This window comes from Sprattus sprattus (genome assembly GCF_963457725.1).
Source record: "Sprattus sprattus genome assembly, chromosome: 4".
NCBI classification, from domain to species: domain Eukaryota; kingdom Metazoa; phylum Chordata; class Actinopteri; order Clupeiformes; family Clupeidae; genus Sprattus; species Sprattus sprattus.
In genome coordinates, this window is record NC_137923.1 from 33,078,186 (window position 1) to 33,100,444 (window position 22,259).

General features: G+C 41.6%; 1 protein-coding gene across 4 annotated transcripts; it reads right to left on the bottom strand.

The window, feature by feature from the left end:
• Positions 1-454: 454 nt before the first annotated feature.
• On the bottom strand, positions 455-19,269 carry LOC308364043 (uncharacterized protein). 4 transcript variants are annotated; one of them, XM_080836995.1, is made up of 11 exons: positions 18,449-18,508; positions 18,097-18,158; positions 17,822-17,867; positions 15,964-16,260; positions 15,572-15,856; positions 7,023-7,243; positions 6,883-6,918; positions 6,674-6,766; positions 6,232-6,366; positions 2,679-2,780; positions 455-2,416 (listed from the first exon to the last, which is right to left on the bottom strand). In XM_080836995.1, the coding sequence occupies exons 3-11, from the start codon at positions 17,862-17,864 to the stop codon at positions 2,312-2,314; spliced, it is 1,317 nt and encodes a 438-aa protein (XP_080693121.1). In that variant the 5' UTR covers positions 17,865-17,867; positions 18,097-18,158; positions 18,449-18,508; the 3' UTR covers positions 455-2,311. The 4 variants fall into 4 exon arrangements, with proteins under 4 accessions (XP_080693121.1, XP_080693118.1, XP_080693120.1 ...); XM_080836992.1 differs by lacking the exons at positions 18,097-18,158; positions 18,449-18,508 and adding an exon at positions 19,083-19,269; XM_080836994.1 differs by lacking the exons at positions 18,097-18,158; positions 18,449-18,508 and adding an exon at positions 18,540-18,603.
• Positions 19,270-22,259: the final 2,990 nt, after the last annotated feature.

Here is a 22,259-nt window from a genome sequence, read left to right on the forward strand (position 1 = left end):
AATGCAAAAAAAAGATTTCCACAGGGGAAAACACATGGCCTCATTGTCCCTGTTTACACAATGGAAAATGGCACAGTTGTTTTCATGTTATTCCTACATGCATTGCTTGAGCATTAACAAGAAAACTGGAAAAAAAACATTACACAAAATGGTTATTATTACCCTGGTGCCCCCAGACACCATATCCCTGTCATATACCAGTACTTCAATTCAGTTGTTATTCCTGGATACGGAAAGTTTTGCAAACAAATACATGACAAAATACCTAATTCAGGAGGGTGGTCAGAAACTCGATTTAATATATTTAACATATATTTATATATATATATATATATATATATATATATATATAGATAGATAGATAGATAGATAGGTAGATAGATGTGTGTATGTGTGTTTAGCTATTCATTAGACTATTGTGAGAAAATGCAATATGAAGCAATAACTTGGTTTCAGTATTGATTTAATATTATGTGCAGTAAAACACTACAATGAATGCATTCATTGAAAAGAAATACATTACATGACAATCCATGTCTTATGATATGTCATAAAATTCAAGGGTTTTCATATGTGCATAACTTCTCATCTAGTTACAGCTTGGCTTAAAACATACAAAGCTTAACAGTGCTTACAGTAAACACACTATAATCTATGGACACACTAGTCTACTATGATACACAGAACTGCTGACTCTAAAATACATTAAAGATATGAATAGTTTTCTAAATAAAGACTGACACTTGTCCTTCAAATGGGATACATATGAAACTACATGTTGTATCAAGTCTGTTTCTTTGAATCACATGAAGTGTGCTGTTCACACAACATTCTGCTGAAAACCTGTAAATGTCACACCTTTTAGAGGAGTTACCAAGTGTGTTTGTAATATTTGTGACCAACATAAATTGAATGAAGGCCAATAAAGTGTGTTTACACACTCCAACATTAATCAGTTGCACTGAAACATAAATCAATAGAAAAACAACACAGTAACAATATAACAACGAGTGAGTCAAGTAGGAGAGGCTGTCAAAGGGTAGAACTGACCATCTGTTCTGTAAAAATCCCAAGGTGGTAAGGTGACATTCCTTGGCAGTGTTTCCCCTCCCCTCATCTTCATACAAAGAATTGATTACATTTCAGAAGGTAACATTTGAAAACATGATTGACAGCAGACAGCCTGGTTGTCTTCAGCCTGCAGCTGTCCCTAAAGAAGCAGTTTAGACTGTGATGTGTAGATGAGGCATGGGGTAGTCAGCAGCAATGGTCTGAGAAGTTCAGAGATGCCAGTCCAAGCTGCTCCAAAACATCCTGTGTCTTTACTTACATTATTTGTTTTATAGTCCATTACGGTCCACATACCATTCACGCAAGTTGGATTGTTCTGACTGGGTAGGAGCTCCTGGTTAACTAGGTTTGAGGTGGAGAAGGCACCACCCAGGGATGGCCATTGTTGCAGGCCCACTTTGGTCTGACAGAAACCATAAAGTGGTTATAATTCTGGTTGAGCTATCCATGCCGGCTGGATGACATTCTTGAGCAGGACAACAGTCATTAAAGCAAAGTTAGTGGGAATCTAGAAGCTGAAACATCTGTTGGCATCATCAGATGAAGGCACAGATCCTGCACTAAAGGACATAGTGATGTGTTATACGTGTATATATTGTATTCATCTCATATCCGAAAAATCTACCCTGTTGATGTGTAATAACAGTTGCAATGGGAGTATAACATTTGTACAATGTATATTCCAGTTCAGGAGGAGAAAAGGCGTGTATAATTGGTCCTAGTAACATGAATGAACAACCATGTACAAAATGCACTGTCAATGGGCTTACTGCTTGGTTGAAAGCACTTGATCTGTCCTGAGAGGTTGACAAGTGTTGCTTGTCTCTTATTGGCTGAAGCAAATATGAGGTGAATCTGAAATTATGGTATGTCCTCAATAGAATAAGGCAAGTTTTTTAAGCTACTCTGTGCCACTGAATATAAAACCAGACAAATGAAACAAAAAAGACTTGACAAGGATAAAGCTTAAGATAGCCCCACCACTTTGACCCACTTAAAATGAAAGAAACCAGTGTTACACCCTCAGAAAAAAGACTAACTTGTTTAGTAGAAAGATCTTCTTGTGACCCTCTGGTACACTCTTTTGCATGATCCACTTTCTAGCAAGGAACTTATGAAAAAACCTTTAAGGCTCCTGAAGTAGAAACTTTAGAGGTTCTCCAAGTGACACAAGCTGAAAAGCCCTTTATATAAGAGGGTGGAGGGTGCTTGGGAATCTGTCTGGTGTGCTTCAGAAAGACTACAGGAAGTTGAAGTTCTTTCCTGAGTCCATCTGGAACTGGGCGGCCGTGCCGGATGAATGCAAGGCGTCCGATGGAGGAGCTGAACCAATGGGCTGTCCATCCTAATTGAAAAACATTGAAGTCAGAATGTGTGTTTGTGTGTCTGTGTGTGTGTGTGTGTGTGTGTGTGTATGTGTGTGTGTCTCTCTCTGTTTGGTGTGTGTGTGTGTGTGTGTAAGAGAGACATCATGTAAAACGGCTGTGCAAAATGATAAGAGGAATGTAGGAGAATCTTACAGTAATGGATGGTGAGGATCGACACTTTTGATAGAATAATGTAGGCAGGTAAATACAAGGAAAATAAACAGATGGGCATGTGCATACCTGAGGCTGGGGTGGAGTAAGAAGGGGAGCAGCAGTGGCATCCATTTTCTGTGGATCTGAGTAGTTGGGTGGAGGAGCACTGTATGTCATCGGAGTGTAGCCCTGAAATCACACATTACAGTTAAGTTATACACATTATCCCTGTATGGGATATTTATTGATATGGCTATGATATAACAATGTTAAAAATAAACCCTCCATCGGAAAGGAATATAGCCACTGCACAACAACGTGTGCAAAACCAACACGTTTTCATTCCCAACTCGTCAAAATGTGAAGCTTGGTCAGTGGCCCTATAGCACCAAGAAGTGACGCTTTAGCTCCCTTCTAGCGTAATTTTTCGACGCGCAAGGGTGTTTCATTGATTCCTATTAGGCGTAATTTTTCGACGCGCAAAGGTGTTTCATTGATTCATATTAGACCGTAGCTGTCAAGTTAGCAACAACACAGTCCGGGAGGACTGAATTAGGAAAATAAATATGCAACGTCCGGTTACACGTTCAAAAAACAAAAAACGCGAACAAGACGCAGTGAATGGGACTGAATTAGGAAAATAAATATGCAACGTCCAAAGCAGCGAACAAGACGCAGTGAATAACGTCACTTCTTGACGCTTGCAATGTACATCAAAATGTTTTTATGTGCATATATATATAATAATAGTAATTAAACATTACTGTTGACACGAACGAAATATAGGTCAGCTGGGCGCTGGCCACTGGCCAGGGACCTTATGCCCACTCCGTATTAACCGCCTACATTATTTGAAGCGGCTGTAAAAGTATCTGAAATAAACATCTTCGCTTTTTCTTAAAAAGTGTGTCTAACTCATGTGTCAAACTCAAGGCCCGGGGGCCTGATCAGGCCCGGCAAGCCATTTCATCTGGCCCGCAAGCTCCTCAGAATGTTGCAAAAAGTTTCATTGATTTGAATGAGCAACAGTGAAATTGTATTTGGTTTGCCTAATTTTCCCTCAGGATTACTAAAGTATCCATCTAATTAGTGTGCTTGCCCGAAGGGAAGCACAGTATTGTTGTTGTCAAGTTTTCTTTATTCTCCCCGTTTTTTGTAACGCTAACTACTCCTCGCCCGTTCGAGGTACAGACGCCCGATCCTGTGCAACCTGCTATGACTTTTCTTGGCGGTACTCCTTGCCACTCCTTTTTTATTCCTCTTTTTCCATCACCTTTTTTCCCCATAGACTTGCATGGCAGAACTCTGTGGATTATGACATCATAATGGGGTCATTAAAGTAGGAACGCATTCTAGTTATCTATCAGAGCTTGTCTGCCGCGGCAGCTGGCATGTCGAACGCACCACAAATACTGCAAGTCCCGCAATGCACTGTCCCCGCGTTGGTAGCATACATCAATTTAGGGAACGCTTGCCCCACTGTCCGGCCATCGACTTACACCCATTTTTTTTATTTCGGCCCTCTGTGTATTTGAGTTTGACACCCCTGATCTAGATGAAGTGTGTTGGTGTTTTGTTTGTTGGTGTTTTGAAATATGTTAATGCTGTTTTAGGTTGGACTTCGTTGGCAAGAGGAGAGATAGAAATTACCAGGCATGAAAACGGCTGAGGGGTGAAAAAGGTGAGGAGGATATTACCCCTCTAGGGGGGTCCGGGGGCGTGCTCCCCCGTAAGCAAAATTTAAATATTCCATATTTTAAAGCATCAATCGGATGCATTTTGAGATGCTGTTTTTCCAACCTGGGGAGAGCTGGAGAAACTTAACTTCAGCCTTGAGTCAAAAATGATTATGGCCTCCTTACTAAGTATTATGCAAGCCATTTCATGCCAGCCTGTCACTGGGTCTAACATTTACAGTATATGAGGCACAATGTGGTATAAGCACCACAAATGGCTTAATGCATAACCCCCACAAGCGATGTTGGACATGCTGTAACTTAACTGGTCTACTCTTTCATCATGATTGACAGCCAATACAATGTTATGATTTCAATACATTTTTTTGGCAAGGCCCTTTGCGTTCTGTTTGGCAGGTGCTTTGCACGTGGTCAATTCCCCACTCACAGCCATATCATCCAGTTATTCAACAAAATAAATCAGCAGCGAAGAAAACAACACAATCATATTTTCTTGACAAGAATTCCATAAATGAAAAGAGATCTTTACATTTGGCATCATTAAGCACTTCTCAAGAATATATACAGTGTATACAGTACCAGTCAAAAGTTTTGACACACCTTTAATTATTTTGAGAAATGTTGTCTTTACTTTTATTATTTTCTACATTGTTGATTAATACTGAATACATTTAAACTACGAAAGAACACATATAGAATGATGCACTAAACAAAAAAAGTGTTATCTACCCTGTAGAAAATAATAAAAGTAAAGAAAAAACTTAAAAATAAGAAGTTGTGTCCAAACTTTTGACTGGTACTGTATATGTAATATATACATATATATAGGCCTATATATATTGAGCAGAGCACCACTGAAGCATTCCATGTGACTTTGCAGCCATGCTCACCTTTCTTGTCACCAAAGTGCTTATCATGTCAGTGCTCAGGGTTGCTCTGTATTAGGTCTTGTTTATGGTAACAAGACTGAACATCGTCATTTGACGTCATGATTTGTTTTATACCTGCAAGGCTTGTAGGTTGACTGGCTGCAATAGTAGGAATTAGTTGCAACGTTAGCAAGGACTATTGCAATGGTCACTTTGCCCCAACAGAGCGATTCAAAGTTAGAACAGGGAGTCTCCGTGGCGTTTGAGTTAACGTTTCTGCAGCTAAATTAGCCTACTCCATCAGTTATTCACACCGTAGCCGTCTCGTAACCAGGCTAATCACATCATATGCTTGCTACTACGGCTAACTTTTTAATACAAATGTATCTGAAGGTTATACCCCTTGAAATGAATCATCTCGTTAAGTTACCGAACACATGTTTTAACGTTTTATATGCTAACATTACGGTAACATTACGGTTTCACAAATTAGTTATTACGTCTATACACGTTTTGGAAAGGATATCTTTCTTTCCTTCTTGCGCGAGCTCTGACTGTAGACAGACAGTCATTGATCAACTGCTTTCCCAGTGTTGCCAGATATAATTAATTATCTTTACCACCACTAGGTGCATGCCTGCAATAGTACATGTCATCTGAATATGAAAAAGATGTCCAAAAACTCCGTCGCGGGGGAGGGGGCGGGTACACAAAATACGTGCAGGTTGGCAGGTCTGCGTGTTCGCAGTTCACTGAATATGTGCCCCCCCCCCCCCCCCCACAAAAATAAAAACTCATCGAATCTACACGATTCACGTAGGTCACCTATTTTGACTTCAAAACGGCGAATTTCGCTGAAAGGTGAGTGATTCTCATGCATGATTACGCTAGAAGGTAGCTAAAGCGTCACTTCTTGACGCTATAGGGCCACTGACCAGGCTTCACATTTTGACGAGTTGGGAATGAGAACGTGTTGGCAAAACACAGTGGATGGAAGGTAGTGTGGTGTTACTGCTTTTGGGTCGAGAGAAATGGAAAGACATAATATGTGGGGGTTTGACTCGAGGAACCTACTGGTCCAACTGCAGGATTGTACTGGTTGGGTGGTGGTGGGCCATTGTACTGGTTGGGTGGTGGGCCATTCCACTGGGGTGGTCCTGAAAGAGGGGGGTATGCCGGATTCTGAGGGTCACAGCCTGGTTGGAAGCCCTTCAAGAGGAAAAACACACGGGAAGGAGAGAAGTTTGAAGTTAAATGACTTGAAGAATATGCTGCTAGATTACACAGTGCACTGTCTTCCTAAAGCAATGGACCTTGTGCATTAAAATGAATGGATCGTTACTTCTCTGTTCGCTTCAATGCGCCTTGGTGAATGTGTTAATATCGGCAGTAGTGCCTTTGCACTGTTTGTATTTAAGTTTGTGCATATTTGTTTTTGTGCACGCTCCCACAAATATGTTGATGGAAAGTGAAATATTTACAAATATGTTGATCAAAAAAAGCAAGCAAGTCTTACAGGGCCTGGAGGCATGTAGGGCTGACCAGGATAGCCGGTGTTCTGTGGAGGCGGTATGGGTCCCCCGGCCGCTGGGTAACCTGGGGCATAGCCCTGAACATGCATTTAACACACTATATTCACTTTCAATTGATAAACCATAGAAATTACCGGAAAACAGCATCATGAAAAGAAAACACAACTCTTGTAACATAATGCCAAACTCTTACCGCATTTGGAGCTGGTGTTCCCCCGTGGTAAAAAACCTGAGAACAATATCCAAGAATTAGGAGCCACACAGGTCTGTATAAAACACACCAAGGGCACACATCTGAGCTTAATTCATAAATTGCACTGGTTGTGTCCTTACTTGGCCGCCAGATCCAGGCTGAACCATGGGGGTAGAGGGGCTGTTGTAGGAGGGTGGTCCGCCAGGTGGGGGCCCTTCAGCTTGGACTATGTGAGTGGCAGTAGTGGTGGCCTTCTTGCGGAAGATCTTCTTGCGGCAGCAGCAGCAAATCCCAGCAGGGATACCCAACAACAGCAGCAGCGCCATCAGAGGATTGGCTCCTCCCGTCTCCTCATGAGCGTCTGTGGTGGCAGAAGAGAAAAGGGGTACAGGAATGTGAGATGCAAAGAGGGGATGGGATATGAATGTTTTTAAAAAAAGAAGAAGGGCAGGAATATTTTAGAGATAAAAGAGATTACAGAGATAAACAGGAGGTAAGAAGGGGCAACACTTTGTCTGGGAATTCCCCGCCACCTTCACTGCATTTCATTTGCTCAGTTAGTCTGTCGAACTACGCAATGGCAGTCCACTTCAGTCACGTAATTGGACACTCCTTTAACCAATCAGACCAACGATGCAGGTGACGTACTTTGCATCCCGTTTTCAATCTAATCATTGAGAGCGTTTAGATGCACACTATAAAAACAGATTATTATCGGGTTTTGTAGTTAGTCTATCTGGTTATTCTAGTGCTCATGTAAACGGAATAAACTGATATTCGTTGTAGGTTTTTGAAAAACCTGTTTAACACACCTATTTTGTTACGCAGTCATGGTTAGATTTAATCCGCCAATGGCGCGCCAGGTAGCCAATAGCCAGTTTGTGATGGGCTCCAAGGATCCTTACAATGCAGAACTAAGTTGGTATAGCCGCCTTTCCAGACTGACTCTGAAGGCAAAATCAAATTGGACAGAAGAAGAGGGGCGGGACTTCCCAGACAAGGCAACACTGGGTCTGACTGGAAATGATGTAATGAGTAATGTGTCATCAATTATATTCAGAACCATCTCAGACAAAGGGGCTCCAAAACCATTAGTACAGAGCAACCCTAAATTCAGAGTAACTGAATTACATGCAGCAAGTGATGGATCAAAGGGTATACATAGTTGACGTTTGAAGGCATTCATAGTTCAGTCCAATACCGTTGAATTTGGAGTCTTTTTTAACACGGAGTCGGTTAAAGCCTCAACAGAGTTTGGGTCATTCCATGCCAAATCACCTAAAATCTTACAAATGTCCCACATGACCCTCTCAGTTTTTCTCATGTTAATCATGTACACCCGTACTTTAAATACACGCACGGGCCCAATGTCAGAGCCAAATACCAAAAGTGAACTAATATGGCAAAATTAAAAAACTGAGGGGGTAATGTGGAGACCTCTAGGAGATCTGGCATAGAACTTTTACAATACTTAGTTTATCATGAGAAAATACAGCGAGAAATTTGTTTACAGTGATTTTGTAAGGGCAGGTCAATTGAAACATGTCTTTATTTACTATTCACTTATGTTAATCAAAAACTGAGTTGTAATAAACACCAGGCCTATTGTCACAGTTACATCCATAACCATGAACTGAAGGGTTAAACTGCGTTATTGGAAGGAGTTCCGGTATGCGTTCGGAGTGGTAAGACGTACGTGGGAGCTCTCTGTGAACAACGTTTAATCTCTATAATTTAAGCGAAGCTTTTTAAAATCTTTTCTTGTTTATACATTTACACTATAATTCCTCCTAATCACAAACCAACCAAGATGCGTAAAAGACTGCAGAAATCGGAGTTAGGATCAACTGCTGCTGATGACCTTGCTGGCAATGACAACGAGCTAGCACATGGCATAGCCGAGCCTGGAGGGCTATCGAAGAACAGTGAACTTACCCCTGCTTTGCTGGAAAAGCTGCTGACCACCACCCTCCGAAGGGAGATCTCAGAGTTAAGGGCTGAGTTGCTGGTCGAAATACGTAAATCCCAAGCCGTTCTCATCTCGACCGTAGAAGACCACGAGAACAGGATTTCATCATTGGAATCAGCGCTAACGGAGATGTCTGCTAGCTTCCACAACACTGAGAAACAGTGTGCTAGCCTCCTAACGGAAAACCAGCTACTCCGTCATAAGGCTGAGGACCTCGAAAACCGTTCCCGCAGGATGAACTTGAGGGTTGTTGGTATCCCCGAAGGCTCGGAACAAGGACGACCCACTGACTTCATGTCATCGTTCTTTTCCACCCTATTCGGGGAGAGTAAGCTCTCTAGACATCCAGTTATAGATCGAGCCCACCGCACCCTAAACCCCAAACCAGCACCCCATCAGCCTCCACGAGCCATTATCGTCACTTTCCACCATTTCCAGATGAAGGAGGAGATCGCCCGTCTCGCTCGAAACCAACAAGGCAAGCTCTCATTTAAGGATTCTTCCATTAGAATTTTCCCAGACCTCTCCGCTGATCTCGCCCGACGCCGAGGGACATTCAGGGAGATAAAAGGCCAAATTCCGCCATAGATATCCTTCCAAACTAACGGTAACTTTCGAAGAGACTGAGCACACGTTTGAAGATCCCTCCGACGCTTCTGCCTTCTTCAATAAGAGGATCAAACCTTCAATGAACTGCCACCAAAACAACCCAGCAAACTGATATCCAGCAGGTTTGAAATGTTTAAAGTTGGTGACAATGTGATAAGCTAACTTCACTAATTTTCCGCCAAACCATTAGCCTTTTACCATCAGGTCCAATGTTGTGCAGTAGCTAATAGCCTATGTTGCGTTAGCATTAGCCTTTCCCATCAGCTCCAATGTTATGCAGTAGCCAATAGCCTATGCTGCGTTGTTGGGTTAGCGTTAGCCTTTTACCATCTGGTCCAATGCTGTGCAGTAGCTAATAGCTTATGCTGCGTTAGCATTAGCCTTTCTCAATCAGGTCCAATGTTATGCAGTGGCTGATAGCCTATGCTGCGTCATTTGCTACACATATTTTTTTCTTATCATTCCGCTCATAATACTGACATGTTCTCGCACCCTCCTTTAAGATCTGATGTTTTTGTTTGCCTGTCCTATTTATCCATGAAGGCAATTTCCAAGGAGGTAGAATATAAATATGTGTTATTGTTTGTTTTTACATTTTGTGTTTATATGTTCAGCTGGTTATGCTACAGATGTGTTCTATAAGAAATTAATATGATATATGGTGCCTGATCACCTCAACAACCCCCCCCCCCCCCCCCCCCCAATCATAATGCTTCAAACTTTTTAGCTATGTTCACAGTGCTCTCAAAGATAGGTGTTTCTTTGAGAATTAAAATGTGTTTTGACTATGTGGGCGACAGCACTGGCAGGATTTTTTCCCTGTCAGCAGAGGGGCCCTTTTTGACCCCTCTCTTTTTTGTTATTCTTATTTTCGACTTTAATTTAATTATTATTGTTTTAGTTATTAATTACCCTAGATGTTTCTTCTCTGGATTATTTCCTTATCTCTGGCACAGGTTTCCTCACACCACCTACTGCAATGAGTATACGGCCCATTTCTGATGTAGGGGCAGTGAACTTTTTGAGTTGGAATGTCAAAGGACTCAATTCTCCAGTCAAGCGTAATAAGGTATTTAGCCATATCCACCAGCTTAAAGCAGATATAATATTTCTCCAAGAAACACACCTTAAAGCTACTGATCACCAACAACTACACAGGAATTGGATAGGCCAGCAATTTCACTCAAAGTTCCACAGCAAAGCCAGGGGAGTGGCAATTCTTATACGTAACACGGTTCAATTTTCCCCATCCTCTATTCTTGAAGACCCATATGGGAGATATGTGATTGTGTCTGGTCTCCTGTTCTCCACTAAAGTCACTCTTGCTAATATTTACACACCAAATTGGGATGACCACAGTTTTATATCTAAAATCATCTCTCTCCTGCCTGATCTCAACGCATTTGAGCTTATTCTCGGAGGCGACTTCAACTGTGTTCTAGACACTAAACTAGATCGCTCCTCCCCTAAACCCACACAGACTTCACTCACAGCCAAGACCATTCAAGCTTTTCTTGAAGATTTTGCCATTTCAGATGCATGGCGCTTCTCCTTTCCCACCTCACGCCAATATTCATTCTTCTCTCATGTACACCACTCTTACTCCAGAATTGATTATTTTTTCATTGACCAAAAACTTTTGTCTAAAATTAAGTCATGTTCATATGAAAGTATTACTGTCTCTGATCATGCTCCACTCCTGCTAACTCTACTCTTCCCTGGGAAGCGTGTCACCCCAAAATCCTGGCGATTGAACACCCTGTTACTGTCAGATAGTGATTATACCCGTTACCTATCCAGCGACATTGGTCTTTTTTTGGAAACTAACTCCACCCCAGATATCTCACCATGCTCTGTTTGGGAGGCACTTAAAGCGTATGTTCGTGGCCGGGTCATTTCTTACTCCTCTTTTATCAGCAAACAACGTAAATCCCGACTGTTAGAACTGTCCGCAGACATCCTGACAGTTGACAAACAATACGCAGTCTCACCTAATCCAGAGCTGTATAGGAAAAGGATAACACTCCAGACAGAGTTCAATCTGCTCTCTACAAACCAGGCCACCCAATTGCTACAGAAAACGCGTCAAACATATTTTGAGTTTGGTGACAAACCTAGTAAACTCCTGGCTTTACAATTAAGACAGCGATACTCTCAAAACTTAATTCCCCAGATCAGATCTCCTGACTTAGGCGTCACTTCCAACCCTTCTGATATAAACACCTGCTTTACTCATTTCTATAAGAGTCTATACCAATCTGAATCAACTGCAGAACAGTCGCTGATCAATAGCTTCCTAAATGCCTTGCCAACCCCCTCCATTGACCAAGACATTAAGTCCAGACTTGACGAACCTCTCTCACTTGACGAAGTAACCCAGGCCATAAGATCTATGCAGAGCAACAAATCGCCTGGACCTTGCGGTTTTCCTATTGAGTTTTATAAAACATTTGAAGATACCCTGGCAAAACCTATGCTCAATATGTTCAATGAAGCCCTTAAAACCGGTTTACTGCCACAGTCCCTTCGACAAGCCTCTATTTCCCTGATTTTAAAGAAGGACAAGGACCCACTTGAATGTGGCAGCTATAGGCCCATAAGCCTATGCCCAGTTGATGCCAAAGTACTGGCTAAAGCCTTGGCACGGAGACTAGAATCCATCCTTCCACAGTTAATACATAGCGACCAGACAGGCTTTATTAAAAATAGAATGTCTTTCTTTAATATTAGACAGGTAATGAATACTATACACACAGCCTCTACTCCAGGTGCTAAGGAGATTCTTGTCCTTCTTGACGCGGAGAAGGCATTTGACCGCGTTGAGTGGGACTTTCTCTTTGCTACTCAACGCAGATTTGGTTTTGGCGAAAGATTTATTGCTTGGGTGAAACTCCTATATACTTCTCCCTTGGCTTCTGTGCGTACTAATGATATCTCCTCCCCCTATTTTGAGTTACAGAGAGGGACAAGGCAGGGATGCCCTCTATCCCCTCTTCTCTTTGCTCTCTCCATCGAACCCTTGGCTATAGCCATACGCTCAGACGATAAAATTGCTGGCATCACGAGGGGCGGAATAGAACAAAAAATATCACTTTATGCAGATGATGTCATACTCTATCTATCCAATCCAGCTGCGTCGCTCCCTCAAGTTCTTTACCGTCTTGAACAATTTGGTGCTATCTCTGGATATAAACTAAACATTAGCAAGAGTGAACTGTTCCCTTTAAATATTGCTTCGGAGGCCCTCCCACTATCAGCCACTGTGTTCAAACTAGCTAAGAATGAATTCAAATATCTTGGAGTTAACATCACTCGAAATTTTACAGACATGTATAAAAAGAACTTCATATCTACCTTAGAGCGCACCAAACTTGACTTAAGCCGTTGGTCTTCCCTCCCGCTAACCCTTATGGGCCGTGTAAGTTCAGTTAAAATGAACGTATTGCCAAAGTTTCTGTACCTTTTCCAAGCAATTCCAATCTTTATTCCCAAGTCCTTTTTCAAATCCCTAGACCAGATCATCTCCTCTTTCATATGGAACAAAGGCCCTGCTAGAATACGAAAGTCACGTCTACAAAAGCCAAAAACATCAGGCGGACTTGCCCTACCAAATTTCCAAGTGTATTATTGGTCAGCAAATATACATCGCATACTGTACTGGTTACATTGCCATTATGGCCTTAGTGACTGGGTCCCGACCTGGGTAAAATTGGAGGAGGCTTTATGCAGACCAATGTCTCTTGAAGCACTGGCTTGTGCACCGCTGCCTATGCCCTCTCTCAAACCAGACTGTGGTCCTGTAGTTAGTCAGTCTTTAAGAATTTGGAAACAGTTTAAACGTTGTTGTGGAATCAAAGCCATTTCTATATTCTCTCCTTGCAACAATAATCCAGCCTTCCCCCCATCTCTGCATGACAATGCATTTGAGGTATGGCGCAGGAAAGGCATTGCAGTATTTAAAGATCTATACATAGATAAAACATTTGCCTCCTTCTCTCAACTATCCCTAAATTTTCAGCTCCCTAAAACGCACCTTTTCAGATACTTCCAGATACGGGATTTTGTGCAAAAGAATTTTAAAGGCTTTCCAGCACCCCCTACTGAGACACTTCTAGATAGGATTTTGCAAACCAACCCCCACAATAAAGGAGTCATCTCCTCATTATATGCCCGCATCATAGGCTCTGCACCACCTGAAGATCTGTCTGTGCGACAACAATGGGAGATAGATATGGGCTATACGTTTGATGATGAGGACTGGACTGAAGTCCTAAACAGAATCCACTCCTCTTCCATCTGTGCTCGTCACAGTCTTATTCAACTTAAGTTTATCCACCGAGTATATTGGACCAAAGCCAGACGTTCTAAGATAAATCCAGACATTGACCCTATATGTGATAGATGCAGGCAGGCTCCAGCTACATTGATGCACATGTTCTGGCTCTGCCCCAAATTAATTACTTTTTGGAAGTCCATATTTAGCTCTTTTTCTAAAGCCTTAAACATAAACCCTCCCATTGAGCCCTCTCCCTCTGTTGCCCTCCTTCACCTCCCACCTACAAATATCCCTCTTTCAAAACGCCAGAAAGATGCTCTAGCCTTTGCCACTTTAGTTGCCAAAAGGTCCATTCTTATGGCATGGAAATCTCCACAGCCACCCTCTTATGTTCACTGGATGAGGGATCTAATGAACTGCATTCACCTGGAGAAAATTAGATATACAAGAAGAAATAGGACAGAGCAATTCCACTCCACCTGGGGTCCTTTTATGTCCCTCTTCTCTTCTCTTAGCGCTACTGAACTTACTCCCCTGCTAGTATCTTAAGTCGTAAGTCCGTGCCCCCCCGACACACACACACACACACACACACAGCCTAATACTCACTAACATCCATTACATCCTTATTCTAGGATTCCAGAGAACCCCCCCCCCCCCCCCCTTTTTATGTATTATTTATTATTTTAGTTATTATTATTTTAGTTATTCTTTTCTTCAATGTATATGCATATATATATATGTGTACAGACTATGATTTGTCTTTATTTTAGGGTTGCTGTCTGGGATGTGGGAGGGGGGAAGGGAGAATTCTTTGTAAAACTTGAATCCGTTACATTTTATGTTTCCATGATGTGTTGTTACTTCAAGAAAACAATAAAAAAAAAATTGGGAAAAAAAAAAACTGCGTTATTGACTTGCAGTGAGCAAGCACCTCTTCTGCTTTAAGTCTCCAAAGGCATAGTAATAGCCTCTTACCAGCCCATCTCGCATATGCAGCTCTTATAAGGACACAGTACCACCCCCTTGCCAAGAATCTCAGTGATTTCTGCCTTCTCTATAACGGCTATCCTATCTCACCACTCATCTATTCGTCCCACCATTCATTTATCTTTCCTTCCAATCTCAATGCTGCTTTCTTTTCCGATAATCTGGATATACCGCTGTTGTTTCTATTGCTGCCAGATGACGTGCAACTGTGATCCAGTATATTTAGTATTTGTAGTAATTATATTGCTTTTCATTTGTACTGATATAATTAAACAACGATTTAAAATCTTATTTCAGCTGTCTCTTTAAGCCACAGTCTATTATTAGACACTGCTGGGTGACAGAGGTTAGAGTCAGTGGTTTATAAATGGCCTGTTTGTGAGTCTGTGCAACCTACACTCACATGAACGGCCTCTGTCACTCATTATAGAAGTCTCTTCGTGGAGGCCCCTCGCGGATTTCAAAATGGTTTCGGTTACAACTTTCTAACCTCTATCACACAAACATACAATACATCCATAACCATGTTATGAGTCCAAAAAAATGTGGCTATCCTGTATGTCTAACAAGACTGTTAATTGGTGATGCAGAATAGAAATGTATGAGTTACATGAGGTAAGTCATCTTGCACCATCGTGGGTTTGAATTGTAAATTGTTATTTCCAGTATTCATACATTACTTCTAAGTTTAAGGTTCCCAGACAAATGGCACCCAGTTCTCTACTTCTATCTGTACATGTATCTATCCTGATTTTAACACCTTAAAAAGGCTCACAATAAAATAAGCGCATACAATGGGAAGACAGGGAAGCTGTCTCTGAAGCGGATGCTGAGGCGAAACTTACCAACCAGAGTCATTTTGGTGACAGACACCAGCCGGTCCCTTCTGTCATAAAGCCTGTACCTGCCCACTTCTGAAGTGTTCACGTAAGAGATGACGATCCCGTCTGAGCTGATTTTCACTCGCCCGGCGTAGTCTGCCAGGTCATTCCCCACTGCTGCTCCATCTCGCACCAAGGTGATGTTGGCAGCCTCCCCGGTGAACACCAGGGTGGCTTCATGCTGGTTGCTACCCTCTAGGATGATGGTCAGGTCCTCTCCAGCCACCCGATTGATGTACTTGTGTTCAGCTGTACACGGAAAGAAAAACAAGAGAGAGGGAGGCAGATGTGTCAGTCAAACATTTTACATAGACAAATTAAATTAAAAACTTTTAGTTACTTTCCATCTCACTCACTTGTCACATCCAGTAGAATGGATTTGGTTTCCTTACTCCAGTGATCCCTCAGGACGTAAGTGCCCTCGTCATCAAACACTACTGTCTTCAGCTCCCAACGCCTATCCGATGAACTTGATGAAGAGCTGCTTCCAGTCAGGTGACCCTTAGTAGGTGAGTGCCTACCCCGGCTCCATATTATTTCCAAACTAGATGGTTCCTCCGCAGGTTTGAATTCAAGCCTCTCAGTTTCCTTTGTTATCTTAATAGTAAGCCGACGGCCATGCGCTAACCTCTCATGTGTGGTGTAATAACAATCTGTGACAGAGGAGGAAGGCAGACAGGTTCAGCATTATGACATGCATGTTATAAGCAGTGATGAAAATACCACTTCCATCCAAGCCCAGAATGAAAAGTTGCCCTTCGAGGAAGAGGAATTCAAACATTTACTAGCAAGTGGGAAACCATTCCTCTGAATGCCAGAGAAACATGTTTTGCAATCCTGTTCCTGTAGCAGAGGTGGTAGATAGGGATTGTGTAAATCTCCCTCTTCGACGCGTTGAGAGATGTGTTGGTGAAAGATGCCCATGGATACCCGTGAGTTTTAGCCTCTTTGCTAGCATGCCTACTGTGGAAAACTCCATTCTGGACTGCGAGCCTACGTCCCTGTTAGGGCCGAGGTGTTGCGCACGCGCACAAACTTTCTGTTTTCCTTTTCGCGCCAGCTGCTAAAAGGAGTTGACGTGCTGTGAAACGTCATGTTAGCATAACTTTATTGTGTTGCCGTGTGCGTTGCTGCCAATGTAAGTTCGTAATTTCATGTTCATGCGGCCTTTCTTTCTCGTGCTGATGGTTGTTTCTGTGTTGCGGTTAGCTAGGAGTTTAGACTGCCAGGTAACTTGTGGTCTTGAAGTGCCATCTTGTGGTGAAGTTAGGTACATCATTGTAATTACGGTACTTCTGATACACTGGGCGCTGGTACTTACATATTACTATCATAGCAATTCTGTTTATTGTATTACAGTGAACTCGAACCATTTATCATTATTATTGTGTATATTGTTCAGATATGCATACATTTATGTTCATTGATACAGATTGGTAATTATGTATATTTATTATGTTATATTCTGTATTTCTCTACTCACAGAAAACCACACGAACACTTTTCCTTTAATGTATGATTATTTCACCGCAAGCACCAACTGCACTTGACCACCTGCTCAACTCAAATAAATCTGTTCTTACTGCACCTGGGGGTTGTGGCTGCTTTCTGATCGGAGTGCATAGCCAGATAGGGGCAAACCAGTTGGCAACGCATACGTGCTTCACACCTACACTTCCAAGAGCTGCAGGTTTGCATCCAGTGTGGGACTGTGCTTCACTCAAGGCATCTGCACATCTTCTCAGTGTGTTTTCCATTTCCTCTCGCTCAAAGTGGTATTACAATGGTTTTCTGTGGCTTAAATGAGTTCAGTTTACCAAAAGTTGCATATATGATATCCATATGCTGTAGCCTAGTAGAGCAAGCATAGGTGGAAAACATACAGTGCAGGAGTTCCCCAGGACCATGACTACCCCTAACGTAGATAAGGCCTGGTCTTACTTTGAAAATCTTTCAAGTTATATTCAAAAAATGCGAGACCCCCAAAACATTATTGCAGGCTTCCCCATTTTTCTTTATGTTCTTGCAGTCATTAGAGCACACACTGAGAGGCTTACCTGTACCGGAACACCAAACACTGCCTAATCATCCACATGCACACTAAACTGGTCTGGAGACCACAGTATCACAACCCAGAGGTGGAACATGCAGTCCATGCATTTAACATGGAAACTCAAAAGATACTCAATGGCAAAACATGATCAGCTTACTTACCCACATTCAGCACAGCTCCCAAAAGGAACAGGAGTGACCACATCCTCTGTGTTGTGAAAAGGATAGCACGAAGCACAATTAGCAAACAAACAGACTTGCAGGCAAAACACGAAAAGGTATTTCTTGGTCACAATACTAAACTGATCTGAATCTGAAAAGCCTTAATACATATACACCCACAACAAATTTTATAATATTTTTATACAAAAATATGAAAACTCCAATAGTGTTATTTCGTCACTACAGATGAATGGTTCTGATTTTAGTAAACTCACCACACTTCACAATACAATTTGTCTACCAATCACGAAATGGTAAGCTTTGATGGGTTCGTTTCCTGAGTAACCACAGCCATAAAAGCTATTTAACTACGGTGCATTCTTTGGGCTAATGCCAGTTTAGAGTTTCTCCTGCAAGCTAATTGAGAATCGTTTAACTTCACTATGTTTCACCCTAATAAGTATTAAATGGTCTGCTGGAAAATTATACCAAGCCAGCAATTTGTTTTATATGTAGAGGTAAGTCACAGAAAAGCAAAAGCCGACTGTTTAAACGAAACATATTAGCATATAGCATGAAGACTTTCGTCGAGCCCGTGGGAATGCCACAACTAGGCGTGTTACTTACTAATCAGCACTAGCAGCACCGCAGTGGGCAACAGGCATAGAGTCAGGGTAAACACCTTTGTCAATATGCGACAGCAAAAACGACTGCCTACCAACACTAGATGTCCACTTCGGCGTTGAAAGATGAGTCTTAATCAAATGTGCCTTGCCTTTCGGTCACTATGACGGTAGGCTTGCCACAATGCCTCAATAATAAATCAAAAAAGAGGGCGGTGCCTCTGTGGTTGGATGGAGTCGGATTCTCAGCAAAGGAAATAGCAGATACCAAAGTCGTAGGCTTGACCAATTAGTCTAGTCGTGAAAACAAGAGAATGTCCTGAGAATGTTGAACTCCATATGTAATGGAATCTAAAATAACTTCGACGTTCCATAGTTTTCAATGGAAACCTTAAAAACGGTACTATGCCAGACGCATTCCACCTTTTCTCATCTCACCGCCGCACGCGATGAGCATAGCCCCATTACAAGCTACAAGCTACGTTCACAAACCCAAACCAGCAAACCTCTGTTGCAGACCTGAGACAATATTACTATGTAGGAGTTACAATGACTCTACAGGCTACACCCTGTTTGACAGTGCGTTTCACCGGGTCACACTCATGCACTCGAACAAACAGATAAGGCGAAACACTCACTTGAAATCGCTGCCTTTCACTTGCTATGTTGCAGTTTACTCAGTAACCAGTCAGTCAGAGGTTATCGTTTTTAATGACCGTTGTGTTTACTCGTCGTCCTTTCGCAGCCTTCAAATATAGACTTAGCTAGCTTAGCTGTGATGATATTGCAAATCAGAGCAAGATATCGTCGCATGCCATCGCCCACCATTCGAGTTCCCCAGACGAATACTTCTCCTGAGCTGGTTCACGTCACCTCTTACCCGACGGGGAAAATAACAGTGAACACGAACAATTGATATCACAAATTTGATGAAAACTATTTAGCTACTAGAATTTCACAATTTCGCTTCAAATATTATAGAAGTATAAGCAATTAAGCCGTTTATATTTAATATGTCTAACTCAATTATAGACCTGCTTCTGTAATTGTAATCTTGGCCTCTTCGTTTGAGGATTTCCTTTAAAATCAAGACATTCCTTAAAATCATAATCTCCACTTTGCTCGGTCCTGTTGGAAGGAATAATATGCTTTCAATGTTATTTCTATGACCTTGGCCTCATTCAGATGTATTTCAGCTCAACAAGTAAATTATATTATGCCCTCTGAAATATCTCCTTTTTAAAGTGAAATATTTTATAACTAATTTTACTTGCAAAAAGGCCACTGATTTAAAATGATTAATAATCAACATTATAGGATTAGTTAAATTCTAGCCTACAAATGCATATAAGCATAAATTAATTTAAAATATTACAAATGATTGATAAAACATAGCAATAACAATATTTTGTGATGAGATAATAGCCTGATAATACACAATAATAACATAGCAATAATAACATAGCCGCAAGCAGTGGTCATCAGAGTCCTATCAGCATGTGAGGCACTCTAATTTGCAAAAGGTTGAAGGATCTGGCAGCTTCAAACGATGAAAGAGGACATTGACAATTAAATAAATGTGAGCAAATGGGACTAAGTTAAGGCACACCAAATTTCACATTTAAGCAGATCTTGAGATAATTAATTTTCTTTTTTTTGTAGCGCCCTCTATGGACAAAAATCGCACCTAATGCATCAAGACAGTCCTTATGACGGATATTTACATCAGAAGATATTGGCCAGAGTTATAATGGGCCACGCCTTCAAATTTGATTGACATATGACTTTGAAAAGGTTTGACTAATGCAAAATAAATACATGTTTTTGTCAACATGAATGATTATTCAATAGTATTACTGCAGTATCTTTGGAAACAAAAAAGATCTGTGTCTACAGGATATTAAAATATAATTATTTAAATAATTATTGCCTGTGCTATTAATTACAAGAATGGGATTGCTCACTTCACCAATAAGAAGGTCAGAATTGCATAAGAAGGTCAGGATGAGGGTCCAGGGCAGGTTCAGCTATTGATTGCTTTCAGTGACTGGTTCATAGAAAATGTGAACTGAAACAATATAACTTTTAAACCCTTTTCAATGTTCATACATTTCTGGGGTCTACAAAAATGGATTAACATGCTTCAATGTTCCAAAAACATTATTTTTCTCATACTGTTCATTTCTATTCACTCTCTGTCTGAAACACTAGAGCTTGTGTCTTTTTGCCCCCTCTCCGAATGGGAATGGTCAGCTAGGTGGGCAATAAGGATTGTTTCACAAGATTGCATTATCTTGTACCAAAGGAAATGGGCTTGAATTCCAACATGGCGTCTCAGGCAGCTGAGAACAGTGGTCCCTGTGGGAGCGAGGTACTCCTTCTTGTGTGTACTCTGGGCTTTGTAACTTTGCAGACCATTTTCATGCACAAAAAGCAATATAATACACCAAAGGAAAGGGAACAACCTAAAAAGCATTATAGGTCCTCTTAAAATGTTGACTGGATGATAGGCCCGCCTTGGCATTTACATAATCTTTGTCAAGTCATGCAGATCATGCAGAGGGTGAGAGGCTGGCCCACTTTCCAATACTCCCCAAACCTGACTACTGATACTGCAGAAAAGCTACAGTTCCGAGCACAGTGAGAAAAAAAGGTATTCACTCTCTGGTGCTCTGAGATCCTACTACAATACATTCATTTGATCTTTGTTTCATTTGACCGAAGAATGTGCTCCCAATATTTATCAGGTTTATTTTCATGTTCTAAAGGAAAGTTTAATCTTGCAGTTGTGTGCTGAACAGCTGTTTGGCTCAGATGGGGTCCAAAGGATTGGCAGGACTACCACAGTAAGTGCATAGTCCTGACAGTGACACACAGAGGTTTGAGTGTAATGATATGGGGCTGCATGGGTGTAAAAGATTACATTGTTAGATGGCACCATGAATGCCTGTAGATATACCAAAATGCTGACTGACAAGATCACTCCCAGTCTCCAGAAGATTGGCAGAAGAGAGATATTCCAAAATGGTTACAATCCAAAGCACACTGCCAAAATCACAACATTTGTTATCAGTGTTTTAAAACGCTAATGTGTTAAATTGACATACATTTGTTTATTTACTTTCTCTTAAAGTTTAGGGAGAATGGTCCTCCTTTTCCTTAATGTTATACCTGGAGTAGTTATCAAATTGTATTTTTAATAACCTTCCCTATCTGATGTTTTTATCACAATTTCCCCAGCAGTTCTCAGTTACGGTTGTTCTCAGTCTCTCCAGACAGCACCATCAGGATGCGGTCGGGATCTGGGGGGAACTGTATGTAGGTTGTTCGTACACACAAGACAGGGGTCACTTGCCTTTCTCTTCACACTGCCTATTCCTATTCAACCAAGCTCTTATCTGGATGGCCTAGCCTGATCTTTGGGACAAGCAAAACTGTCCAGTTTCCGATTTCAGTCCGATTTAAATCGAAGATCCGATTCATGTGTCTGCCCAAATCTAGATTTCCTGTGTCCGACTTGAGTCCGACTGGACTCCGATGTAGACCCCTGGATACACGATCGGATTGCGCTGGGAATCGAACTAGGCACGCATGTGTCTCTCGAATCTAGATTCCAATTGGACAACAACAACTTTTGCACGTGCTTGAGATCCTGCCCACAGACATATACATGCATCATATATGTCTATGATATGATAATCGCTGCTAGACGCTCAGTTCTTGTGCTCCAACTCATTCACGTTGAAATACTGAAACCGAAACTGAAACTTTGAAACTGGAACGCAACTGTTTTGGACAGAACGCACTAATTCAGT